This window comes from Scleropages formosus, chromosome 9 (genome assembly GCF_900964775.1).
Source record: "Scleropages formosus chromosome 9, fSclFor1.1, whole genome shotgun sequence".
Taxonomy (NCBI): domain Eukaryota; kingdom Metazoa; phylum Chordata; class Actinopteri; order Osteoglossiformes; family Osteoglossidae; genus Scleropages; species Scleropages formosus.
This window is the reverse complement of record NC_041814.1, coordinates 18565947-18593786: the sequence shown is the minus strand read 5'-3', so window position 1 is coordinate 18593786 and position 27840 is coordinate 18565947. Positions and strand designations below refer to the sequence as shown.

Below are 27840 nucleotides of genomic sequence, written 5' to 3'. Positions count from 1 at the left end.
GTATTGTCTCTTCAGTTGTGAATCTCAGGTGTGGTCTGTTTCCACACTGCTAGAGGTTCTTCATGACCTGTAATGTGTCACCATACTGTGGGGCCAGAACTCAAGTTACACTTTGTAAAACTGAGTTTGCCATCTGTGTTAACTACAGTTTTTCTTTTGCCGAGTTCTTTCTATAGTTTGATAGATTTCTGACTGCTTAGTGTTTATTTTTGAGAAGTCTGTCTTATTTTGAAAGTATTGTCCTAGTGCCATTTATGGATGTCTTTCATAACCCACCATCAAATGGTAAAATATTAGTAACTCTTAAGTTGTGCCAGTTATCCCATTGGTATGGTATGGTATTGATGTCGTTAACTGTCACTGTCTCCCATTTCTGTCATAACTTTTCCTGCAGATCAAGGAGATAGCAGTCTTAAAAATAATAGTTTGTTTTTGTTAACACACAAAATAAATGGTCTGTTTCAACACTTTGTATGCATTTTTATTGCTGCTCTTAGTTTGAGTGACTACTATATCTTTTAAAATCTTCTCTTAACTTTCTGGATCATACAGAGGGCTATGAATAGCAACACGGTGCTGTTTTTTTGTATAATTAATGAAGTCTACAGCTCCTTTGAATTTTTCTCTCACATTCCTATCTCATGCAAAGCTGCTGGAGAACATCACAGAAATAACACACCTAGACTCCAAGAGCTCATGTGACTCTTTTTTTTTACCTGAAAGGCTGGTCTGGTGTTGGTTGCTATGGGCAGGTCTCCAGCCTGCCTGAGTGAAACATAATTCTTGTTCCTCCCTCAAGTGTGCCTTCTTAAACTGAGTATATGTCAGGATGCCTTACCTTTACCTTTAGTTTTACTGTCCCTGCAGCATCTCACCAAGTGTTGGACATATTTCTCTTGTAATCAGAGGTAAGCTGCTGCTCTCATATCGCTACAGGACAAACATTTTTAATTTCACCTGAAAACTCAAAAGCAAAGAGTTTTACTGTATATGTATTTGCTTGAAAAGTCTGAGATCAGATGCGGGTATCGTGTAGAACATTGTAATGTATGTAGAAAACTGAACGAAGATACAGCAAGTTATACAAGATAATTACTTTAATAAGTTATGGAGAACACTGAGTCAAATTATTGTATGCGATACATGTGTGGTACATTTGATTTCACTTCTTAATACTGGACCTTGCAAAAAGCATAATTTTTCTTTGGTCTGTAGTTCTGTTATCTGCTTTTTATAATACTTCAACTTGCCTGCCAACAGTGACCTGATGATTGCCATGATGCAGGCAAAGCAATGCACACATTTCCAGTATTTTGTATCCTGAGCCTGAGGCTTCATTCAGAGAGTAAAAAAAAATAACCCTTGTATTATTAATAAAACGTGCTCTACTCCCTAGATGTAATAACACAAAATTACTACACTTTAACAGGCAGTTGGGCTTTATGGGAAGATCACATTTATATCTTTTATTTATTAGCAACAGCAAGCATGACGGTTGAAGCAGTAACGTGTCAGAAACGCAACGGTTGCTCGATTTTTCTTCCGTGACCAACAAACAGATGCGAACTGTTTTTGCTGTAGCGTTTTTTCAAGGTGCAGTTATTGGTGTTTGCATGCTGTTCTCACACACTGACTTTAAATAATAAACACTGTATTTCATCCTATAGTTCAGGGGGGTCGCAAATAAATGCATTGTCATTCTGTGTTGTCGGAAATGCTTCCAGGACACGTCGGCACACCCTGTATGTGGGCTTCTGTTCTGTGGCGGTGAACATGCCATGACCTGTTGGACCTCATATGTAAATAACTGCATGAAGTCGCTTAGTTTTATCTGGTGATTTTAGTTCTGATGTGGAATTTCATACCTGGATGGTAGGACCTTTGTGTTTTTGCATTTTTGATACTTGAAAACGTGATCACGCTGATCCACCCAGAAAAAAAAAATGTGCCTTCTGGCAGGGATAAGCCGCGTTGCTGTGAAATTAAATCTTTACCTGACCGTCGAATATACTCTGCGAATGACTTTGCGACACATCTAAAAGCGCCAGCTTGAACAGTTCGCGTTTCTTTTTTCAAGCGCACACCGGCGTTGTACGAGCCGGGAGCGCCGTTTTACCATGAGAGAAAACGATTTATTTTATTCGGTCGGACGGGTAGCGCTGGGCTGCTTCGACGGAGCGGTTGTGCTGTGACGAGAACAACAACAACAACAACAACAAGACAGTTGGGTTCTTAGATGAAACGGCCGAACTGCTGCTGCAGTTCCTCTTCTGAAAACCTACTTCACATGAGGACAAACGGGTTTTCTTCCCCCAACCGTGGGATTTAGTTACACCGAGAATGTTTGCCTAAAGTTACTCCGTGTATAATCCACGCGCGGAATTTCACTCACTGAGTGAGTCAACACTGGTGTACACATTCAGTCAGTGTGACGTGATTGTTTCTTTCACGAGTTACATTATTATTTCTTTGTCCATTTTATTATTAATCGTGTTTGCGGTATGTGGTCTTTTCTGAGTCTTTCTGATCTCTTCGTTTCCTTCGCTGATCATGTCCTCAATTCTCATGGCCAAAAAGTTCTACTACATGATTAGTACATGTGATGTGTTTCATAATAAGTGATACGAGCGAGCAGTTTTTCAAAGCTACCGAAACATGAAGGCAAAATGGAAAATTTCAAATTAATTTCACTAGTTAAAGCAGTCAAATGGTTTGATGTCAATGTCGTTGACATTAAAAGTAGTAGAACACCAAGAAAACTGTATTTACGCTTGTACAATACAATACACAGTTGAATACAGAACCTGCCGTTCCGTTACACTGTTTTACCACAGTTTTATGACTGTCACTGCTCTCTATCCAATCTGTTGGTGCGACATTTACCGCCTTTATCTGGAACAGCATTAAAATAGCTGCCTGCCAATAGTTATTACTACAGCAGGTGAGAGGGGCTGCAGGGGGCGCAGTGGTTCAGGCTCCTACATTGTAATGCGAAGGTCGCGGATTCAGTCCGACTCCCGCTTTAGTGCCCGTGTTTACTGCTTTTACTCTGAACTGGTAAGGTAAGAACGTCATGCTGTGTACGTGGGTAAATCAGCATGAAGCTGCAGGCGTTGCTGTAATAAAAAATGACCTTTTCCGGCTTTGTGTTATAGTATTTAAGCAGGCTGTCCACCTCAACATTATTTTAAAACTTCAGAAACTCCTTTCCAGATGCATGTATACACTTTACTGTTCGTCATCTGGACTTCACCGGTGGCCCTCGGCTACAGCAATGGGCTAGTTAGTGGCAGCTGTGGCACCATGGTACCAAACCACTCCGCACAACCTCAGACAGCTACATCACCCTACACTGTCACTGTGGATCGGAGCAGCTACCAGGCAGGAGACACAATTACGGGTAAGTACTCGTTGTATTTACTCTATAAGGAGGTCCTAAAACTTTGTGCATCAGTGGCACTGTATCTTTGACCAGAATTCTGGTGCATCGAAACCCCGCCCCTACAAAACAAACAAAACGGGCATTTGACAAATGACTACATTGTTGAACAAGCTTGAACAAACCATTGATGGAACGAGACAATGTTAGTAAACTTTAATTTTTATCGCTGCAGACCGGCACCCTCTTCTAAAATGCGAAGTTAACCACAGAAGTGTTGCTATTTTTTTCCCCACCTTCTTGGCGAAGATTCTGACACCAAGGTGTCTAGTCGACTTTGCTGAACGAGAGTGGACGGGGGTGGCATTTTAGGACGATCGAGAGTTGCGTTATAAACCAAACACCAGTTGCGTTATATCCAAACATATGTAACAGCTGCCTGTTTTTGTGTTTACAGTAATTTTTGTGTACAGGTGGAGGTGTATTAATAAATCTATCATCAAAATTCTTGCACTGAATTCTTGAATAAACACCACATGAATGAGTTTCGAAAAGTCATTCAGGTTGCTAACACCTAAAGACAAGCTGTAGTGTTGTAAATTAAAATACATCCTGCTAATTAGGTATAATGTAAAGCAAAATGTAAATAGCATATTAATGACCTTTTTCTTGCTTAAAGTGACACTCCAAGGGCAGTCCACAACATTCATGGGTTTCCTGCTACAAGCTCAAGAGGTCGGGGGAAGTCAACCTGTCGGCACTTTCTCGGTGACCGATGGACAGGCGCAACTTCTTTCTTGCAGTGGGACAACGGTGAGTCCATTCTCTTTGTAAGCTGATGGAAAACCGATGAAAATTGGGTAAATTCCTAATATTATACTTCTTTCATAAAAAAGCTCTGTGAGCCAACAGGTTGTATAAATGTTGCATGTCAGCAGACAGGTTTTGTACAGAAAAGACACACACACACACACACACACACACACACACACACCCAGGATAGGACACTAGTCCATCACAAGGCACCCCCAGCAGGACTCAAACCCCAGACCCACCAGAGAGCAGGACCCAGTCCAACCCACTGCGCCACCGCACCACCACACCCCCACTACCGAAAAGACTTGGAGCAAAAATACTTCTTGCTTCTGATGATTTTGTTTAGTTATACTATCAATTATAAAAATTTTTATGAAAATTTTTAAACCGTACCACCAAATGGATTTGATGAAGAGATGTCATTACACTTTTATTATTAATCCAGCCTTTTGTAAGTAGTCTTCTCTCTTTTGACTCTGTATTCTGTATGTCTTGTATATATTTGTATATTTTATGTAACAAATGAAGTGACTGGATTTGGTCTTGTGTGAGTGCTCTGTATAATGTCTTTTTCAATCATTGTTCCTTTCTCTCATTTTCACTCTCATTATTATACTATAACATTTTTAAATTATTTGTGCTGTCATTACATGTTACTGGTCTATGAATGAAGACAACAGTCTGTCACATGATAAATTTCATTCTTTAGAGAATATACACTGTATGCTGAAAACAGCAGTTCACTAAAACATCCATGCTGTACAAATTATTCATTTCGCTAAATTGTTGTGTGCTCTCCTATCTTTTTTCTGTATTTTCTCTATTTTTCTGTTGCTTATTTTTGTGTTTATGAGGGCCAATTTTTGCATGTGAATGAAAAGCATTCAGATGAAAGCAGGATTTGTAAAATGGGTTTAAATAATTTTGTCATTTCTGTTAAAATAAATAGACAGTTGATGTTGAATAATTGCATTCTTCAACAAGAACAAACTATTACAATGAGGTTGTTTCCTGTGTTTTGCTTATTTCATTTTGATGTAGCCAGTATATTACAGAAGTTTTATATCGGGGTTTTTGGAACTAAAATGTAATCATTCTATAATCTGTGTTTTATGCAGAGTTCAGCAGTTTCTCACACTTCCGCCTCAAGTAAAAGTTCTGTCAAAGTGTTGTGGCGTGCTCCAGCATCAGAGAGTTACAAAGACATTGTCTTCAGGTAGGTGTTTGGATGTTTTTGAGTTCAGAGGTCTTCTTTTCTTCTCTGTACAAAAAAAAAAGTTATAACTTACATAAAAACTAGTAATTTCAGCACCACACCTACACTATAATTCAGTGTAACATGTAGCAGTGTAAAGTACTGAGGGGGAAGTGATTGCTTATTGAATGATACCGATTTCTGTTTTTAGGACAACCTTTGTTCAGTCTAAGAGAGTCTTCTGGGTGCAAGTTAATAGTGCAACAGTTAGTTACACTGGATCGCAACCTGCTACACCTGTCCCAACTGTATCGTATGTAAGTAGATTTTTTTCTGACATCTTTGTTAATACTTTTTACATTTCTGAAAAAAGTATTTCACAAATAAGATTTGTTTTAAATCTAGAAACATTGTGTTGGGATTTTAATTTCTATATTCATGTCATGAGACATCTAATCTGGGAAGAGGCCCTTAACACAGATTGTTTTATATTAATTTACAACTAGCACTTTTTTCAATGTATGTATGTAGGTAAGCCTTTGTAGAATTTTTTTTTTTTGGTCAGTGTAGTTCCTTGTATTTGATGACTAATTACCCCTCCTTGTCTTGATTATTTTATGTTAAAATGTTTTGCGTTCATTTCAGTCTTTCATATCCAGTGCTTCCTGTGGATACAGCAAATTGTGCGTGAGTCAGCCCAGTAACTGCGACCCTGCCACCAGTGGCAGCTGCAACTTCATTTCTGTGCTGGCATCTTCCACAAACTCGACTTTCAACGTGGAAATATCAGGCCAAGCAAGTGGTTACGTGGCTGTCGGATTTTCTGATGATCAGTACATGGTAACCTTTCTGAAATAATTATATCTGAGTGAATCTATTGTAGCAATAATGAAATGTAAATAAGAATCTTACTGAACAGTAACTTAATATACATGGTACAGCCAATAAGTTGAATGACTGATCACTGTGTGATGCTGCTAACCTCTTATTCCATAATGACTTGTAACCACAGTAGCCCCACATTACGGACAGTCTTAGAACTTGGAAATTCACTGTACCACATATGCCATTGATAACATATATGTATGTGTGAAAGAGAGACAGATGCACAGTTCTAGATATGTTTTTTGTAAATTCAAAATGTTTTACTTGTCTTCGACAGACATTTTAAAGATACAAAAATGGAGAGTACACTACAATAAATGCTTTCCCTAAACTGATACATTTATAATTCATTATTTTTTTTCTCCTTTTACAGGGAAATGATGATATTTATATCTGTGTTGATAGTGGTAGTGGAAGTGTTCAAGTACAGCATGCATATTCCACTGGAACAGTTACCCCAAATATATTACCTCAGGTACAGAAATTATATTCCTCCTCACAGATCTTTTGAAATTCACAGGAGTAGCATAAAACAAAACAGTAAACAGTTATTTTAAAGTTTATTACCATAAAAGCTGAAGCACCATTTGCTCAGGTTACATAAATTTTACTGAAATTCCATTTATCGTGAAATCTACCTTAAACCAAAACTGGAATGTGACAAAGAAGTTCTGATAACTTGCAAACATTTTAGATAAATCAGTTTCTGTAGAAATATATGTTATGTCTGTCTTCTCACAGGGAAACATTTCTATTACAAAAACATCTATGACTGGTGGAATTATCAGCTGTTCTTTCACATCTCAAAACACCATCTCAACTCAGCCTCGAAGTGCTGCCTCAGCCCTCTCATATTACCTCCTGTTTGCTTCTGGACAAGCTAGTGGTGGTAGGTGCATACCAGTGACAAATTCTGTTTTTTTACCTTCCTTTGGTGTATTATCACCTGTTGGCACTTTTCCCTCTAATTTCAATAGGTTCAATTCAGTTTCACACCACCACATTTTCAAGCAGTCAGAAAGTAGACTTAACATCTCCTCAGCTTCTTCTATCAGGATCATCGGAACCTCCTATTGTGAAAGCACACGGTAGGTTTTTTCTTATGATAAACATAATCATTTAAATCATACTACTACCTGCTTAATGTTTTTTGAGTTCACTTGGCCTTTTAATAAATTTAAAATGCAGAATATACAATAGTCATGTAATTGTCAGAATATTCAGATAATTGGATAGTTATGTATCAGCAGGTTGGAAAAAGTGGAGTTACTATAGTCATCTTTAAAATCGAAATAAATCGCACATCTGCAAATGCAATAGAACTGGAAAAATGAATGACAGAAACTAAAAGAAGCCCTTGAAATAACCTCAGAAAAGATAATTTAGGTAAAGTAATTTTAATATTGTATCAACATTGAATAGAATTTATTCTTTTTATACCCTGCAATGGACTGGTGTCCCGTTGAGGGTGTACCTCCCCTTAGCCTTATACCCAGTTGATCTGGGAAAGGATGCAGCTCAGCACGATCACTTCAGTTGGATGGATAGATATTCTTTTCAATGATACCATGCACAGCACTAGCATGTGCTTTTTCTATTAACTTTTTTGTGCTTTTACATATACGTACCCATTGTCTCTTCTAGGTGCATTAATGCTGATCTCCTGGATGACCACAGGAAGTATTGGCATGTTAATTGCCAGGTACCTGAAAGCAGCCACCAAAGGGAAACGCTGCTGTAATAAAGATTTCTGGTTTTTGGTATGTTTGTCTTATTAGACATTGAGATGTTGAGAAGAGCAGTGTGCAAATGCTGTATATGAAAATAATGTAATAGTTACATTTCTGATGACACATTTCAACACAGGTTTCCCCTGCTTAATGGGCCTAATTCCATCTTTGACTTCACTCTGCTTAGCAGGTGACCATTATATAGAGCTCAAATAACTATTATTTCTAAAGCAAGGAAATGCTTTCAAAGAGCTACAGAATTGCACCTGAAATTGCCAAAATACCTAAATAAATTGCAGACCATAAAAGTATCTCACATCATTTTATCAATTTGTGATTATGATTCCACAAATCCTGCTTAAAAGGATCATTCCATGTTAGGGTCATGTTAGGATCCCAGTGCTTCAGCTTAAGAACTGGTATTCACCAGTGCACTGTTTATTGCATGGAATAAAAGAACTGAATATGTCCTCAAACACCGGGTGAAGGTGATCGGCATCCTCGGAGACACTGCACAGGTTATGCCTCTTGGCTGGTGAGGAACTGTGAAGAATCTTGTTCTGACCTTTCACCCAGACAAATTGTTTAGAAAATTCCTTTCTTATCATAAAGGGAATTTTCATATGTCAAAAGGTCTTTCCTTGCTCATCCAGCTCCAAGTAAATTTAATGTAACACCTTTTCCATTCTCTTTTGTTCTCCCCAGGCTCATGTGACTCTCATGTCCCTGTCTGTCATTGCAACCAGTATTGCATTCATTCTGATTTTCAGTTATGCTAGAGACTGGAGTGGGGTGAGTCTGATTATACAGCAATACCCAAAAGCCATTGATTGTCTTGCTTGTGTATCTCTCTAAAACAAATGCAAATTTTTAGTTGCAGTTTTATTCAGGCTGTGCTATGTGTGTTTCTTGTTTCTTCCTTATTTGTATATTTACTGTGTGTCATTATTTATCTAAGGTGTAATATCTGTACATTTCAGGGGGCTCATCCAGTTCTGGGCTGTATAGTGATGATTCTGGCCCTTATCCAGCCAATGGCTGCTGCCTTCCGCTGTACACCCGGCCACAAATGGTCAGTGGACATTTATGTGAATTCCATGTACGGGGAAATGTTATTTTCTATGTAAATGAGAAAAGTTTCAGGATTGCTAATTTCTGCATCGTGTTATATCTCCTTTTCCACAGGAGGTTTGTTTTCAACTGGGCACATGCACTGAATGCTGTGGTGATTAAAATCTTAGCAGGTAAAGACACAGAACACACTTGGCAGTTGGTGGAAACCACTAGATCAGACCGACGTCCTGCCCTGTGGAACTAGCCATTATACAATACACAGAAGAAAGCGTTGGTTTCATGTTTTATCATTTCACATACAAAAAAGTACACTGGATCCTCGTGTTACGAACATTTAGAACTCAGTTTCTTTAACATGCAATTGTTTTCCCAGATTATTTCCTTTAAATTGTATTTTCTTCAATATCACATCTCTTCTAAAATTTCTTCAACACGAGAGACCTGTGTTTTTGTGTTCAGCCATTAGTTGGCAGTAAAGAGCAACAACAGAACACAAGTGTGGTGTCGCCTTCAATCAGCTCGCTTCCACAAATTTTACTGTTCCTGCCTAGCGTTATAAAACAAGAGTAGAAAAGCTACACGTTCATGAAATTCTCAACAAGTAACATCAGATATTAATTTTATAGTTTTTATTTTAAATTACGCGCACACACACACGCATTTTCTGAACCGCTTGTTCCATACGGGGTCGCGGGGAACCGGAGCCTACCCGGTAACACAGGGCGTAAGGCCGGAGGGGGAGGGGACACACCCAGGACGGGACGCCAGTCCGTCGCAAGGCACCCCAAGCGGGACTCGAACCCCAGACTCACCGGAGAGCAGGACTGTGGTCCAACCCTTGAAATTAACAAAATGATGAAATCGTTGAAGTCAAAGTATTATACCTTTATCTCAGACTTTTACGGAGCCATACCTGTAAATAAAGAATTTATCAAGAGATGTGGGAATTACTGATTGTGACTACACGTAAAGACAACTTTGGATTTATGAAAAAATTAGTGATGAATGGACTTTGGTCCCAGTTGTCAGTAAACTGAGAGCCAGCATATTTACACCGTTAAAATATTGACAGATCCTTGTCTTCAGATATCAGTCACTCATTAAGTAACTGCTTATCCAGTTCAGGGTTACAGAGGTCTGGAGCCTATCCCAGAAATACAGGGCACTAGGCTATTCAGTGTATACAGTTTAGGGGACCCCAGTCCATCACAGGGGAGCCATACACACAGTCACTCACCAAGTCACAAACTACCAGCTATTTATTTATTATCAAAAGATTGCCTTAACAAATATTTGCCAAGTAGCAACTTGCGGAGTAAATGTGTAAATGAGATATATACTAAAATATTGCTTGACACAGTGTAACCTGTGTATCTTGTCTTTTCAGTGGCAGCAGTATTTACTGGCCTGGGACTCATTGACACCACAGATAGTCAGTGGTTACAGAAAGTGATGGGAGGATTTTTTGCCTGGGAGGTCTTATTTTTTCTTCTCTATGAATTAAACATGCGGTTATATGCAAAAGGTAAGAATAAACTGGAATTGAGCCAGAATGTGTATTTTCTGGAGGTATGTTTTATATGTATATATATATGTCTTCTATTTTTTTATTGCAGATAAAACAGAACCTGGTTCAGACTCGGTAAGCCAAAACTGAACAGTTACTCTCCTGTCAGTCATTTTTGTAAATTTGTATGTTTCTTTTACTGAGTTTTAAATTGAACACGAAAAAAAAAAATAATGTAAATGAAAACATTCAATTTTGTCAAAGATTCTACTAACAGACATTTCTTAATAATTTTTCATAGACAAACACTGAAGTGATAATTCTGGTCATCTTCGTCCTTGGGAATATTACATTCTTGGTGGCCCTTCTTTGTGGAATCGGCCAGTCATGAGCTCTTCAGAAGTGGTAAAGGAAATGGCATGAAAGAGATATTGAAATCTGAAATTAAATATGATGAACACAATTTTCTCCTTTTTCCTCTGTTGTACATGGATAAATGATGAGGTATTGACAGTGAGACCTCTGAAGAACATGAAACTTGTATTCTTATTGTTTCTCTGGAAACTTGTTCATTTTAAGTTGAATGAAATACACACCATTAATAGGGGGCATAGTGGTACAGTGGTGGCACAGTGGGTTGGACCAGGTCCTGCTCTCTGGTGGGTCTGGGGTTCAAGTCCCGCTTGGGGTGCCTTGCGACATACTGCCTTTCTGTCCTGGGTGTGTCCCCTCCCCCTCCAGCCTTGTGCCCTGAGTTGCTGGGTTAGGCTCTGGTTCCCTGTGACCCTGTATGGGACAAGCGGTTCAGAAAGTGTGTGTGTACATGGCATTATAATAGTATAATGAAGGTTCAGAGTTCACTTCTTTTCATCATACATAATAGTTTTTATTCTATAATGGAAAACAGATATCCGTAAAATTGTGTCTTACACATTGCATATAAGTGATTTGGTTTGTGAATTTTTATTGGTATACATTCTTCTCATTATGAGTTTTATTTGTAAGCATAACTGTATTTATATTACCATTGGCAGAGAATACTCCAAATTATGCACATATCACTTTCAAGATTTATATTAGCTTTCATGTATTTTGTAATAAACCTCTTGTTTTGGAACTTTTTAAAACATCTTAATACAAATAATTACTGTTAAGTATTTTAAAAATTGTTGCTATTTCAGTCAGTCTTGTTTTCAATCCATGTTCAGATTAATAATGTAATGTAATAACTAAAGTAAGTTTCTGGTACCTTATAATAAACTTCTTTCAGTATCGCTGTTCATGTCCAATGTTACACCCCTAAACCTTTCACCAGCCTGGGGTTATAACATTTCAAATATTTGGGACAGTGGTGTAATGTGGCAGGACAGTCAAAGAAATATTTACATTTATGCAAGTAGCAGACACTTTTCTCCAAAGCGATATGCAATAACAGAGAGCAATACAGTAAGTGCATAAACAGAAGGAAATATTTGGATGCAGACACATGATTCTTGAGTTCAGTCACTTTGTCACATTCCACCATATGAACCAATATACATTACACAAGTAGCTGCATGAAAGACTTTTCTGTTAAACAAATTTTTCCTAAAAATTATTGAACACGTACACATTTATCATACACTTACAAGATGGGGGGAGAAGGGAGACCAAAAGAGGTGAGTTTTAAGACCTTTCTTAAATAAGACAGATTCAGCAGTTCTGACTGAGAGTTGGGGGGGGGAGTCATTCTACATCAGAGCTAGAACCAAAAACATTTACATTTACATTTATTCATTTAACAGATGCTTTTCTCCAAAGCGACGTACATCTCAGAGAAAATACAATTTGTGCATTACATTAGGAGAAGGAGAGACATAGTTGCAGATATGTGATTCTTAAGTAAACTTTGTTTCTTTCCACTTTATGCACCGATGTTCATTGCACGAGTAGGTGCATAAGCATTTCTTCTTTTTTATTTTGGATCTCTTGTGCATGGGAACACTCAGCAGGCAGAGAAGAAGGAGTGGAGCAGTCTGTTTGGGGTGTAGTGCATTATCATCAGCTCTTGTAGACACTGGGGAGCAGATCCACTGATGTTTTTGTTGGCCATAGCCAGAGTCTTGAATTTGATCCAGCCAGTTATAGGAAGCCAATGCAAAGAGACAGGAATGGGATACATGGGAATGTTTCAGCAGCTTTAAGCTCATGCAGCAGCATTTTGTATCAACTGGAGGGTTTTGAAGGCAGAGGCTGGAAGGCCAAACAGGAGAGAGTTGCTGTAGTCCAGGCAGAATATTACCATGGCCTGGACCAGAAGTTACATAGAATCTATTGGACGATTTGCCCTCTAGTACAAATACCCCCTTAGGACAAATAAAAACCAACCGATGTCAACAAACGCTTGTTCGGAGCGGACCGAAGCCTATCCCAGAAACACAGGTAGCTAGGCTGAGGGGAGAGGGGACACACCCTGGACGGGATGTCAGTCCATCGCAAGCCACCCCAGGGAGGACCCGAACCCCAGACCCACTACACAGCGGGCACCAGCCACCACACCCCCCTTAAGACAACTAATTAACAAAATTTTTATCCTTCTGATTATTTGTAGTTTATGAGGGGGGTGCGGTGGCGCAGTGGGTTGAACCGCAGTCCTGCTCTCCGGTGGGTCTGGGGTTCGAGTCCCGCTTGGGGTGCCTTGCGGCGGACTGGCGTCCCGTCCTGGGTGTGTCCCCTCCTCCTCCGGCCTTATGCCCTGTGTTGCCGGGTAGGCTCCGGTTCCCCGTGACCCCGTATGGGACAAGCGGTTCTGACAGTGTGTGTGTGTGTGTGTGTGTATTTGTAGTTTATGAACACTTATCTAAATTGTAAAAGACTACATTTATTATATGAGACTGCAATAGGGAAGGCATTGTATTTTATTCTAGCATACATTGACACTTGCATTATAAATTTACAGTTCACTGTTTTACAACATAAAATTATTTGTACAATCATAAAAAGCATGATTAAAAGAGCATCATATCGTATCTGAGAAATAAAAAGCAATATTAAAAACACCACGTTTATCTAAATTTCATTTACTACCACCTGATGCTGTATGCTACGCCATTCAGAAATGAACCAACACAGAGGAAGATATTTTTTAGGATTATTTCAGTATTAAATTGCTTAATTTCTATATTTTTCTTCCAATTATATAATGACATCAAATGGCATTATAGTGCAAAAACAAGTAAACTGGGGCTTTTGTAATTTTTTAATCCTAGAATGTTTTGTCCTAGAGAGGGGGGTGCGGTGGCGCAGTGGGTTGGACCACAGTCCTGCTCTCCGGTGGGTCTGGGGTTCGAGTCCCGCTTGGGGTGCCTTGCGGCGGACTGGCGTCCCGTCCTGGGTGTGTCCCCTCCCCCTCCAGCCTTACGCCCTGAGTTGCCGGGTTAGGCTCCGGTTCCCCGTGACCCCGTATGGGACAAGCAGTTCTGAAAATGTGTGTGTGTGTGTGTTTTGTCCTACTTTGCGTTTCATAGAGGGGTTTTTGTCTGGACCCCCGTCTCTAGACAAACTGAAAACCTACGTGTGTGTGAAGTTCCATTTTGCGTTTCAAAAGAGGGGTTTTTGTCCTAGGGAGGTTTTGCCTGGACCCCGTGTGCGAGGTGCGTGCGTCACGTGGTGATCTTATCTGTTAATATTTACAAAGAGACGCACAAAGGCACCAAAGCCACGATACAAGTGACTGTTATTTACAGTGAACGCGACACGCAAAGAACAATTGCGAAAAGCGAGTAATTCACCCCCATCGCCATGCGCACGAGCGAAAGGAACCGTTAAATCGGGTAACGGACCGCCGGCAGGTTCCGTCATCCAGGTTTTAAACTTGTAGCAGTGGCTCTTATTGCCTAGAGTGGTCTGTGACGTCATCCTTACCGATCAGTCACTGGCCAATGGAGTGATGAGGAAAGGACGCGTGTACAGTAGCATGCAAAATGGGCAAGAAACGGAGCGCGAACGGCGCGAATAAACGCGGACATAACACTACAGTATAAGAACAAAGCACAACAAACTGCAACTTACTGAATATGAATCCAGCCGAGTTACATACAGCTGTAACATCACAATGAACACATTTAGAATGTAAATGATAAATTGATAAAAACGGCAGAACATGTGTAAACCCTACCTAACGTAGACCGTCCTGGGATGGGATTTGAGCCGCTCTCTCACCTTTAAGGAGTAAAAAACTTGTGTTGAAAAACTACCCATTCATATTTTTTTCTCCTTATTCACAGCATTTCTGTTTGCTCAGTTTATAAAAGTTACCAGTTTTTTATTAGGAGAAATTATTTTCAAAGTAATACTGTCCGTACCGAAATAAAAGTGGAAGAATAGACATTTCAAACGATTACAGCAAAAAAAAAAAAAAAAAACAGTTATTAAAAGAACAGTGGTGTGGACTGTAGGAGTAAAATGCATGCTGAGATGCCACGGAGCGCTTCAATCAGAGCGCCACCTTGCGGGCCTTCGCTCTTGATTCATCGCGTCATTAATCATTAATATTATCGCCAATGAATCAATGCCTAAAACAAGAGAAAGAGCGTGGTTAATGTGACAGTTGTGTCACCGCGTGAAGCCATTTATCAACGAAGCACGGCAATTACTCACAACCGTCATTTCATCTAATTTCAATGACCCCCGTGTCCTGAACAAGGTCGTGGTGAATCGGATCCTATCACGAAAACATTGATTGGGCGGGCAAGACTAAGGGGGGGGTGCAACCGGGATGCGACGCCAGTCCATCGCAGGGTAGCCACACGTGCTCAGACACACACACACACAGTGTGCAATTTAGAGTCACAAATCCACCTGAACTGCATGTCTTTGGAGTGTGGGAGGAAACCAGAGCACCTGGAGGAAACCCATGTAGGCATGGGGAGAACATGCAACCGTTACTCACATACAAGGGTTAATTTGTCGCAGAAATCACCCTGTTTGGGAATTCCGGTCGTGAGGGATCTGATTACCATTATTTTTATGGGGACAAAATACTTGGTTCCTTGATGGAGAAAATTTCCTGCGGCATTGTAGGGGGGCTTGAGTGACGTCACGTGCCATGTAAACAACCTTTAATATCTCCAGAATGAAAGGAGATAGAAACGCGGTTTGAATGGCACAAATCGGCACAAATCGGCACAAAATGTAGCACAAAGGAATGTGCCCGAATTCGATTTCCTGGGGCGTTGTAGGGGGGCCGGAGTGACGTCACTTCCGAAATAAATAAATGTTAATATCTTAAAAACTGCAGTGGCACAAATTCTAATTTTTACGGCACATAACGGCGCAAATGTAGCACTAACGAATCATAATCATAATCATGTTTATTTCATTTGTGCTGTTTGTAGGAGGGTCAACTTCCCGGAGCTCATTTATAAAATGGGAACATACTAGGTTTGCTTGAGACTTTCATGTCTGCAGCTATCATGTCTCCTTCTCTCAATGTAATGCATAAATTGTACTTGTGCTGAGATGTATGTCGCTTTGGACAAAAGCGTGTGCTAAGTGAATAAATGTAAATGTAAATAAATCATCACAGATTTTAAATGACAGATGGTCAGTATAAATTCCCTTTGGCTGCCTTTTCCTATCAAGCTAGTATATACAGTTAGTGTATGTATCTTGCTGTTCTCCCTAACAGTCTTTACTATGTATATTATGTCAGATTATTTAACTTCATTGTCATGATACACATATTTTGGGCCATGTTAAAAAGTTGCAGAAAATATTTTATGGTGCTGACAGTCTATAGAAATGATAGAGAATATTGATAAGAAGTCTTTTCAAAAAGCACAGGGCCCAAGGCTGTATAATATGTTTCTGATTGATGTTTATTACAAGAAGCTTTAAATTCCAAACATCATTTCTTTTGTCATTTACTGTGCAGCCACTGCACTATTACAGGCTCTGTGTCACTAACAAATATTGCAACCTCCACTCCTGCTGCAGTGCTCTTGGAGAAAGGTACTTTCCCTTTCCTGAACTGATTAAGTAAAACTTAACCCCTTTTAGAAATGGGTAAATAATTGTATTTATTGTCTCTTCAGGGAAGCATCAGCTAAAACAATACATAATAGCACTGAAACTGTTATTTCAGATGTGATATATTTACCATAATCAAGGGCAGTGATTGGTTGAGACAGTCAATGTGTCAAGAAGAGTTGGTTGTTATGGAAGAAACGGCAAACCTGTGCTTTGCAGAGAGAACAACAGTAGCTGGTGTTGGCGCTGTATAGTGTAAAGTGGAGTAGTTTTATACTGTATAGTATAAATGTTTGTTTTATACATGTTTAATACTACAGCATATGTGCTGTTATTGTTTAGTATGACTTCAACTTGGGATCGCATCCTGTATTGTTTCTATAGCGAACTGGTCATACATGATGATTTACATGCTCTATCGATCATACCATGAATAAGTTGGCGCTCCACTGCAGTGTGTTTTACATCAGATAATCATGTGGAGCAGCGGGGTGGATCTGTACCGTTTCTGAAGTATGTAATGGGCCTAGAAGCCCGTAAGAACATGGCGTGGCCATTTATGGTTCCTATGGACGCATTGATTGGAAGCTCTTGGGCAACTACTTAATTTAATTCAGTAACGCAAAAAACTTCCAATGCGTCCGCGGCAACCAGAAACGGCCACGTGACCTTCCTCGTGGACCCTTTTCATAAATAAATAACGTAACGGTATGAAGTCGCTTAGTTTTAGCTAGTGATTTTAGTTCTGATGTGGAATTTCATACGTGGATGGTAAGGACCTGTGTTTTTGCATTTCTGATACCTGAAAACATCACGCCGATCCACCCAAACCAGAATTAAATTGTGCTTCTGGCAGGGAAGCGTCGCTGTGAAAATCTTTTCTTGACTGTCGAACCCGGGTCCGGGAGTAGGAAAATACTGCGAAAGACTTTGTGACACTAGGGCACTAACTTGATTGAACAGTTCGCGTTTTTTAAAGCGCACACCGTTGTAAAATTATGCCTTTGGGAGAAGGCGAGGGAGCGTCATTTACGATGAGCGAAAAGGATTTATTGTATTCGGACGGGTCGCGCTGGGCTGGTTGTGAAACGGCCGAACTGCTGCTCTGGTGTACACATTCAGTGTGACGTGATTGTTTCTTTCACGAGTTACATTATTTCTTTGTCCATTTTATTATTAATCGTGTTTGCGGTATGTGGTCTTTTCTGAGAGTCTTTCTGATCTCTTCGTTTCCTTCGCTGATCATGTCCTCAATTCTCATGGCCAAAAAGTTCGACTACATGATTAGTACATGTGATGTGTTTCATAATAAGTGATACGAGCGAGCAGTTTTTCAAAGCTACCGAAACATGAAGGCAAAATGGAAAATTTCAAATTAATTTCACTAGTTAAAGCAGTCAAATGGTTTGATGTCAATGTCGTTGACATTAAAAGTAGTAGAACACCAAGAAAACTGTATTTACGCTTGTACAATGAATACAATACACAGTTGAATACAGAACCTGCCGTTCCGTTACACTGTTTTACCACAGTTTTATGACCGTCACTGCTCTCTATCCAATCTGTTGGTGCGACATTTACCGCCTTTATCTGTGGTACAGCATTAAAATAGCTGCCTGCCAATAGTTATTACTAAAGCAGGTGAGAGGGGCTGCAGGGGGCGCAGTGGTTCAGGCTCCTACATTGTAATGCGAAGGTCGCGGATTCAGTCCGACTCCTGCTTTAGTGCCCGTGTTTACTGCTTTTACTCTGAACTGGTAAGGTAAGAACGTCATGCTGTGTACGTGGGTAAATCAGCGTGAAGCTGCAGGCCTTGCTCTAATAAAAAATGACCTTTTCCGGCTTTGTGTTATACAGTATTTAAGCAGGCTGTCCACCTCAACATTATTTTAAAACTTCAGAAACTCCTTTCCAGATGCATGTATACACTTTACTGTTCATCATCTGGACTTCACCAGTGGTCCTGGGCTTCAGCAGTGGGCTAGTTAGCACCAGCTGTGACACCATGGTACCAAGGCACAGGGCACAAGCTCAGACAGTTCCATCACCCTACACTGTCACTGTGGATCGGAGCAGCTACCATGCAGGATACACAATTATGGGTAAGTACTCATTGTATTACTAAGGAGGTCCCAAAACTTCGTGCATCATCTTATGGGCATGTGTGTGAGAAACTATTATTAATGGCAAGAGACCTGAAGAAAAGGGTCAGAAAATGCATGTTTATGGAAAATAATATGATTTTACATACATTATAATAATACATAGCATCACTCCATAGAGCTACTAGAAACCAGCTCAGAAGTCAGGAATATGCTCTTAATTTAACAGGTTCATGTCTTTTCTCTGTAGTCTTAACAATAACCCTTCAAACAGTACAAGCAGTACCAAATCCCCAGAGAATCCCCCTGGGTCTCTTCCAGCCCCACTACCGCACCCCACGGTTTTAAAGGGCCACCCTCAGAACTACCCAGAATTCCCCTCTTGACCTCTGCGCATCAGCAGAACGACAACCAATCAGAACAAAACACACACAACTATGTACACAGGAACACTAATATCAACTATTTACACGAAGCTATTACAACTCCCCTCAGCGCCGTTAGAATACAGTATAAATTAAAATTAGCATGTACTAGCAGAATGCATCAGTAACTTGTATAAACAACAATTAGGAAACAGCACACATACTGTTGTCAGTATGCCCACCTTAGCCAACGGCCTACATAAGTGCAGTACAACTGTGAAACTATGAAAAATTTGTAACACCTACCTTTTTTGGTGTTTACAGCAATTTTTGTGTACAGGTGGAGGTGTATTAATAAATCTATCGTCAAAATTCTTGCACTGAATTCTTGAATAAACACCACATAAATGAGTTTCGATTTGAAAAAGGGCTTCAAAAAGTCATTCAGGTTACTAACACATAAAGACAAGCTGTAGTGTTGTAAATTAAAATACATCCTGCTAATTAGGTATAAATGTAACGCAAAATCTAAATGGCATATTAATGACTTTTTTCTTGCTTAAAGTGACACTCCAAGGGCAGTCCACAACATTCATGGGTTTCCTGCTACAAGCTCAAGAGGTCGGGGGAAGTCAACCTGTCGGCACTTTCTCAGTGACCGATGGACAGGCGCAACTTCTTTCTTGCAGTGGGACAGCGGTGAGTCCATTCCCTTTATAAGCTAATGGAAAACCAGTAAAAATAATAAAAAAACTCTGAGTCGACAAGTTGTATAAATGTTGCTCAGAGTATATAGTTGCATGTCAGCAGACAGGTTTTGTACAGAAAAGACTTGAAGCACAGATACTTCTTGCTTCAGATGATTTCATTTAGTCCTGCTATCAGTTATCAGAAGTTTCAATGAAAATTTTTAAACCATATCACCAAATGGACTTCATGAACATCCTTTTATTATATTTTTTAATATGTATTCATTATATTTCGCATTGGAGGTCTGTCGTTGCAGTTCATAGTGTTTTGGGTAAGTTTATTGTTGCTACCGCTTTTTTCCCAACAAGCATTCTTGTCATGTAACTGTGCAGATAGACACAATTAGTTGTGTGTCTGTGTAGTTGTTGGCATTTTTTTAATTTGTTTGTTAACTTCTATGTTGTGGTTTGTTAGGATGCACGTTTACCTAAACAATTCTGTGTCACATAGTGTGGAGGGGCATGACTCCATCAATCAATTATAGCCAGAGGCAAGAGCTGAACCTGCAACCTTGGGGGTCCAAAGGTAGCAGCTCTAACCAGTACACTACCAGCTGTTGATGCAGATTTTTTTTTTTTTTCTTTTTATGCAGAATTCGGCAGTTTCTCACACTTCCTCCTCAAGTAAAAGTTCTGTCAAAGTGTTGTGGCATGCTCCAGCATCAGGGAGTTACAAAGACATTGCCTTCAGGTAGGTGTTTGGATGTTTTTGAGTTCAGAGGTCTGCTTTTCTTCTCTGTACAAAAAAAAAAGTTATAACTTACATAAAAACTAGTCATTTCAGCACCACACCTACACTATAATTCAGTGTAACATGTAGCAGTGTAAAGTACTGAGGGGGAAGTGATTGCTTATTGAATGATACCGATTTCTGTTTTTAGGGCAACCTTTGTTCAGTCTATGAAAGTCTTCTGGGTGCAAGTTGAAAGTGCAACAGTTAGCTATGTAAGCAGGGTCTTTTTCTAACATCTTTGTTTATAAATGGTTTTTTACATTTCTAAAAAAAAGCAAGATTTGCATTTACTCTTACCAGATGTTTTTCTCAAATGACTTCTATTGAATACTATTGTAGTGTTATCAGCCACACCTTATTCACCCAAGGTGACTTACACTGCTAGATACACTATGTGCGTTGAGTCATTCATCCACAGACCAGTGCACCACACTTTCTACCTGTCAGTCACAGTAAGGGTGACTTTTAGAGACAGCAAACTACCTGAACGACATCTCCTTGGACTGTGGAAGGAAACTGCAGCAAACCCACACAGACACAGGGAGAACATGCAAACTCCACACAGATTGAGTGGGAATACAACCCATGTCCCGTCATACCACCCAGGCACTGTGAGACAGCAGGGCTACGTGCTGTGCCACCATAAGATTTGTTTTGAATGTAGAAACATTTTGTTGAAAGTAATTTCTATATACAGTGCATTCATAAAGTACTTAGACCTTTCTAGGCACTTTTTTCATCTTGCAGCCTTGTACTAAAATCGTGTTTATTGCCTCATCAATCTATACTCAAGATAATGATAAAGCGAAAACAGGATTTTAGACATTTTTGCAAATTTACTAAAAATGAAAAAACTGAAATATCACCTTGACATAATGTTGTGATTCTAGCAAGATGTCACAGAGAACACAAGCGCGGAGATTGTTGTCTGAAGTGTTGTAGTCGTGGTCCGAAGAATTGAGGTTCACAGGAAAACGCGATAGGTGGACAACTATTGGCCTCTCAGTGGACAACTATTTTCAGGTCTTTTCACGGGTGTTTGACTGGGTTCATCCCTAAGCCACTCCTGTGTTCTTTGCTTTGTAAATGAATGAGAATGAGGTGCGCCAGAGCTAAATTTCAAGTGCCATAACAAAAGGGCCTGAATATTTATGTCAATGTGATATTTCAGTTTTTTTTTTAAATAAATTTACTAAAATTTCTAATCCTGTGTTTCCTTTGTTATTATGGGGTGTTAAGTGTAGATTGATGAGGGAAAAATTTAACCGATTTTAGCATAAGGCTGCCCTGAAAAAAGTGAAGGGGTCTAAAGACATTTGGAAAGGAGCCCTTAACACACACATTATTTTATATATATGTACACTTGGCACTTTTATTTAAAAGGTATTTATGTAAGTAGGGCTTTATGTGAAATATTTTTTGTTATGTTAAAATGTTTTGCATTCATTTCAGTCTTTCATATCCAGTGCTTCCTGTGGATACAGCAAATTGTGCATGAGTCAGCCCAGTAACTGTGACCCTGTCAGCAGTGACAGTTGCAACTTCATTTCTGTCCTGGCATCTTCCACAAACTCGACCTTCCACGTGGAAATATCGGGCCAAGCAAGTGGTTACGTGGCTGTCGGATTTTCTGATGACCAGTACATGGTAACCTTTCTGAAATAATTATACCTGATAGAATCTATTGTTGCAATAATAAAATGTAAATAAGAATCTTACTGAACAGTAATTTAATATACATGGTACAGTCAATAAGTTGTATGACTGGTCACTGTTTGAAACTGCTGAGCTCTTATTCTCCATTGGCTTGTAAGCACACCAGCCCCACATTACAGATGGCCTTAGAACTTATGGCATATGTGTGTGTGAAAGACAAAGGTTCACGGTTCTAAATATGTTTCTGTAAATTCAAATTAAATGTTTTCTTGTCTTTAACAAAGACATTTCAAAGATATTGTAATGGAAACTGCACTAGAATAGAAACATTAAATTTTTACCCATGTTTAGGGAAATGTTTTTTTCTCTTCTTTTACAGGGGAATGATGATATTTACATCTGTGTTGATGGCGGTAATGGAAGTGTTCAAGTACAGCATGCTTATGCCGCTGGAGCAGTTGCCCCGCAAAAATTACCTCTGGTGCAGAAATTATATCTCTACTCACAGATCTTTTGAAATTTGCAGGAGGAGCATAAAACAAAACAGTAAAATAGATATTTTAAGTTTATTACCATAGAAGTTAAAGCACTATTTGTGCTGGTTACAACAATTTTACTGATTTTCCAATTTCATGAAATCTACCTAAAACTTGCAGCTTAGAATGTGACAGAGAGATATGCAAACATTTCACAGAAATCGGTTTCTATAGAAATATGTTACCTCTGTTTTCTCACAGGGGAACGTTTCAATTATACAAACCTCTATAACTGCTGGAATCATAAAATGTTTTTTCTCATCTGAAAACACCATCTCAACTCAGCCTGGAAAGGCTGCCGCGACTCCCATGTATTACCTCCTGTTTGCTTCTGGACCAGCTAGTGGCGGTAGGTGCATACCAGTGACAAATTCTGTTTTTTACCATCCTTTGGTGTCTTATCAACCGCTAGCAATTTTCCCTCTTACTCCATTAGATTCAATTGAATATCACAGCACAAAATTTTCAAGCAGTCAGAAAGCAAATCTTAGATCTCCTCAGCTTCTTCTATCAGGATCATCGGAACCTCCTATTGTGAAAGCACACGGTAGGTTTTCTATAATAAAGTCATTTAATTCATAATACTACCTGCTTGTTTTGTTTTTTTGCTTACTTGGCTTTGTAATAAACTTAAAATACATTAGATAGAACAGTCATTGTCAGAATATTCAGATAACTGATGGTTATGTATCAGCAGGTTGGAAAAAGTGGAGTTACTATATTCATCTTTAAAATCGAAATAAATCGCACATCTGCAAATGCAGTAGACCTGAAAAAATGAATGACAGAAACTAAAAGAAGCCCTTTAAATAACCTCAGAAAAGATAATTTAGGTAAAGTAATTTAATATTGTATCAACATTGAATAGAATTTATTCTTTTCATACCCTGCAATGGACTGGTGTCCCGTTGTGTGTACCTCCCCTCAGCCTTATACCCAGTTGTTTTGGGAAAGGATGCAGCTCAGCACGATCACTTCAGTTGGATGGATAGATATTCTTTTCAATGATACCATGCACAGCACTAGCATGTGCTTTTTCTATTAACTTTTTTGTGCTTTTACATATACGTACCCATTGTCTCTTCTAGGTGCATTGATGCTGATCTCCTGGATGACCACAGGAAGTATTGGCATGTTAATTGCCAGGTACCTGAAAGCAGCCACCAAAGGGAAACGCTGCTGTAATAAAGATTTCTGGTTTTTGGTATGTTTGTCTTATTAGACATTGAGATGTTGAGAAGAGCAGTGTGCAAATGCTGTATATGAAAATAATGTAATAGTTACATTTCTGATGACACATTTCAACACAGGTTTCCCCTGCTTAATGGGCCTAATTCCATCTTTAAATTCACTCTGCTTAGCAGGTGACCATTATATAGAGCTCAAATAACCATTATTTATAAAACAAGGAAATGCTTTCACAGACCCACAGAGTTGCACCTAAAAACACCCAAATTTCAAAATAAATTGCATAAAACACACAAAACCATACCAAACCATAAAAGTATCTCACAACATTTTATTTATTTGTGAATATCATTCCAAAAATCCTATTTAAAGAGGATCCCAATGCTTCAGCTTAAGAAGTGGTTTTCACTGTTTATTGCATGGAATAAAAGAACTGAATATGTCCTCAAACACCAGCTGAAGGTGATCAGTGGGGATTGCACCAGATTCATTCCCAAGGTATCCTAGGAGACTGCACAGATATATCTCTTGGCTGGTTAGGAAGCTTGTTCTGACCATTCACCAGAACAAGTTTTGAAAATCTATGGATCTGTGGTACTTTTTTCAGTAATTCTTCTTTTCTGTGACTGTGATATAAAAGGAACCTTTTTGCATCACATGCAAGAGGATCTTTCTTAACATAAAGGGAACCTTCTTATATCCAAAAGGCATTTCCCTACTGATCCAGCTCTTCAGTCATTTAAATGTAACACTATTTCTTTTCTCCTTTGTTTTCCCCAGGCACATGTGACTCTCATGTCCCTGTCTGTCATTGCAACCAGTATTGCATTCATTCTGATTTTCAGTTATTTTGGAGGCTGGAGTGGGGTGAGTCTTGATATTACAGTAGTACCCAAAAGCTATTTATTGTCTTTCTCTATAAAACAAATGCAAATCTTGAATTTGTGTTTTCCTGCAGTTCTGTTCAGGCTGTGCTATGTGTGTTTTTTCTTTATTTGTGTATTTACTGTATGTCATGATTCATCTAAGGGGTACTATCTGTACATTTCAGGGGAGTCATCCAGTTCTGGGCTGTATAGTGATGATTCTGGCCCTTATCCAGCCAATGGCTGCTGCCTTCCGCTGTACACCCGGCCACAAATGGTCAGTGGACATTTATGTGAATTCCACGTACGGGGAAATGTTATTTTCTATGTAAATGAGAAAAGTTTCAGGATTGCTAATTTCTCCATCGTGTTATATCTCCTTTTCCACAGGAGGTTTGTTTTCAACTGGGCACATGCACTGAATGCTCTGGTGATTAAAATCTTAGCAGGTAAAGACACAGAACACACTTGGCAGTTGGTGGAAACCACTAGATCAGACCGACGTCCTGCCCTGTGGAACTAGCCATTATACAATACACAGAAGAAAGCGTTGGTTTCATGTTTTATCATTTCACATACAAAAAAGTACACTGGATCCTCGTGTTACGAACATTTAGAACTCAGTTTCTTTAACATGCAGTTGTTTTCCCAGATTATTTCCTTTAAATTGTATTTTCTTCAATATCACATCTCTTCTAAAATTTCTTTAACACGAGAGACCTGTGTTTTTGTGTTCAGCCATTAGTTGGCAGTAAAGAGCAACAACAGAACACAAGTGTGGTGTCGCCTTCAATCAGCTCGCTTCCACAAATTTTACTGTTCCTGCCTAGCGTTATAAAACAAGAGTAGAAAAGCTACACGTTCATGAAATTCTCAACAAGTAACATCAGATATTAATTTTATAGTTTTTATTTTAAATTTTACATTAAATTTAGTTTTTTTAATGTAGCTTGAAATTAACAAAATGATTAAATCGTTGAAGTCCAAGTATTGTACCTTTATCTCAGAGTTTTACGGAGCCACACCTGTAAATAAATTTATAGGCATCTGTATTTTTTGTGTGAATAAAGTTAAAAGTGGTCAGAAGCTGAAAAATGTTTAACATCAGTGAGCCATCAGGAGTGAATAGGAGGTTGTGGAAATAACTGTTGTGCAGAAACAAAATTTCAGGAGAGAAATAATTACTCCACATCTCTAGCTATGCCCATCTCAGTTTTAGACTGACCTGTTGTTGACTTGTTGTTGTTGACCTGATGCCGTGTAAGATTGACCACAGTCTTGCACAGCATATATAAACACCTCCCATGTGCTGTTTTCCATGAAACGGTTACCATGTTATCGCCACCTCTTATGTGTGGATTATTGATTTTGACATAGAAGTAAGACAGCTTCTTCAACTTCAGAGTTATGAACATGGGTGTGTCTAAAGGGGTGGCACTGCCCCCCCGAAAAAAAATATGATTGGTCCACCTAGTGCCACCTCAACGCCATTGGGCTAGAGTACTGTCAATCTGACAATGCTCAACTCCATTTGATCAGTGCTCTGTCAATCGCTGCCTGATTTGCAGTGCGAAATCACAGTATCACATTTTTCAAAGAGGAGGAGAGACACAAGTTGACCATAGACCACGTCTCTGTTCATGACATGAACACACACAGTAATATATTTTGAAATATGTGGACTGGGGTGATGTCCTTCTTTACAGCTATAATATGCATAGGTGAACTCCAGACAACAGTAACAGTAATGGAGCTTTGATTGCCCTAGTAAAGATGACCCTTGTGGGTATAACGGCTTCAAAAACTCCCAAGAGTCCCATAATTATTACGCAAGTAGCTTTGCTAACGTCCCGCTGCCACCCCCCCCCCCTTCCCTGACTGGTTCTTGTTCCCACCATACCACCTCATTTTAAAAAAATCCTGGAATCGCCCCGGTTATGAATGGACTTTCAGTCCCAGTTGCTGTTAAAGTGAGGAGCCAGTGTATTTACATAATTAAAATATTTACAGATCTTTGTTTTCAGATATCAATCACTCACTCAGTACCTGCTTATCCAGCCCAGGGTCATGGGGTCTGGAGCTTATCCCAGAAATACAGTTCACTGGGCTATTAAGTGTATATCGTTTAGGGGACCCAAGTCCATCACAGGGGAGCCATACACACAGTCACTCACCAATTCACAAACTACCAGCTATTTATTTATTATCAAAAGATGTCCCTGACATATTTATCAAGTAGTTACATACTTGCAGAGTAAATGTGTTTGTGAATGAGAGATATACTAAAATATTGCTTGACAACTGTGTAACCTGTGTATCTTGTCTTTTCAGTGGCAGCAATATTTACTGGCCTGGGACTCATTGACACCACAGATAGTCGGTGGTTACAGAAAGTGATGGGAGGATTTTTTGCCTGGGAGGTCTTGAGTTTTCTGCTGTATGAATTAAATGTGAGGTTATGTGCCAAAGGTAAGAATAAACTGGTACTGTGGCAGAACTTATTTTTTTAGTTACGTTTCATATATGTATATTGTTTTTCTTCATCTATTGCAGATAAAACAGAACCTGGTTCAGACTCAGTAAGTCAAAATTAAACCTTCAATAACTTTATCTTTTTAGTCATATTTGTATATTTCTGTTGTTGAGTTTTGAAGTAAACCCTGAAAAGTTAAGTAAATGCAAGCATTTCAATGTGCCTCAGATTATACTAACAAATATTTCTAAATATTTCACAGAAAAGCACTGAAGTGATATTTTTGATCATCTTTGTCCTTGGAAATGTCACATTCTTGGTGGCCCTTCTTTGTGGAATCGGCCAGTCATGAGCTCTTGAGAAGTGGTAAAGAAATGGCATCGAAGAAGTATCGAAATGTGAAATGAAATACACTAAACATGCATGAAATACTTTTCCCTCTGCTGCCCATAGACAAATGAAGTTCTGACAATGAGACCTCTGAAGAACATGAAACTACATGAAACCTATATTCTTATTGTATCTCTGAAAACTTGTTCATTTTAAGTGAAATAAAATACATACCATTAAAACAGTA

The 27840-nt window shown here is 39.1% G+C and overlaps 2 protein-coding genes across 5 annotated transcripts; both read left to right on the top strand.

Moving 5' to 3' along the window:
* The first annotated feature begins 759 nt into the window (after positions 1-759).
* Positions 760-11260, top strand: LOC108935526 (putative ferric-chelate reductase 1). 2 transcript variants are annotated; one of them, XM_018754216.2, is made up of 16 exons: positions 760-908; positions 3214-3400; positions 4059-4192; positions 5314-5411; positions 5602-5707; positions 6036-6230; positions 6649-6750; positions 7017-7164; positions 7253-7363; positions 7920-8035; positions 8711-8797; positions 8986-9077; positions 9191-9249; positions 10467-10604; positions 10696-10721; positions 10888-11260. In XM_018754216.2, the coding sequence occupies exons 2-16, from the start codon at positions 3214-3216 to the stop codon at positions 10975-10977; spliced, it is 1689 nt and encodes a 562-aa protein (XP_018609732.2). In that variant the 5' UTR covers positions 760-908; the 3' UTR covers positions 10978-11260. The 2 variants fall into 2 exon arrangements, with proteins under 2 accessions (XP_018609732.2, XP_018609733.2); XM_018754217.2 differs by having other exon boundaries at positions 3200-3400.
* LOC108935394 (putative ferric-chelate reductase 1) lies at positions 940-27840 on the top strand. 3 transcript variants are annotated; one of them, XM_029254693.1, is made up of 16 exons: positions 940-1872; positions 18511-18697; positions 19628-19761; positions 20405-20502; positions 20693-20756; positions 21997-22191; positions 22580-22681; positions 22938-23085; positions 23173-23283; positions 23825-23940; positions 24705-24791; positions 24976-25067; positions 25181-25239; positions 27122-27259; positions 27344-27369; positions 27526-27840. In XM_029254693.1, exons 1-16 carry the CDS (start codon positions 1870-1872, stop codon positions 27613-27615), a joined length of 1650 nt encoding a protein of 549 aa, XP_029110526.1. In that variant the 5' UTR covers positions 940-1869; the 3' UTR covers positions 27616-27840. The 3 variants fall into 3 exon arrangements, with proteins under 3 accessions (XP_029110526.1, XP_029110525.1, XP_029110528.1); XM_029254692.1 differs by lacking the exon at positions 940-1872 and adding an exon at positions 17141-17366; XM_029254695.1 differs by lacking the exon at positions 940-1872 and adding an exon at positions 17141-17366 and having other exon boundaries at positions 27122-27240; positions 27526-27618.

Bases quoted from the DNA above. Each gene is read 5' to 3' on its own strand.
- LOC108935394 (XM_029254693.1), top strand. The intron at 19,762-20,404 runs GTGAGTCCATTC...CTTTTTATGCAG, and splicing joins TTTCTTGCAGTGGGACAGCG to AATTCGGCAGTTTCTCACAC. The intron at 27,260-27,343 runs GTAAGAATAAAC...CATCTATTGCAG, and splicing joins TGTGAGGTTATGTGCCAAAG to ATAAAACAGAACCTGGTTCA.
- LOC108935526 (XM_018754216.2), top strand. From the start codon at position 3,214: ATGCATGTATACACTTTACTGTTCGTCATCTGGACTTCACCGGTGGCC. The intron at 3,401-4,058 runs GTAAGTACTCGT...TCTTGCTTAAAG, and splicing joins GGCAGGAGACACAATTACGG to TGACACTCCAAGGGCAGTCC. The intron at 10,722-10,887 runs GTAAGCCAAAAC...AATTTTTCATAG, and splicing joins CAGAACCTGGTTCAGACTCG to ACAAACACTGAAGTGATAAT.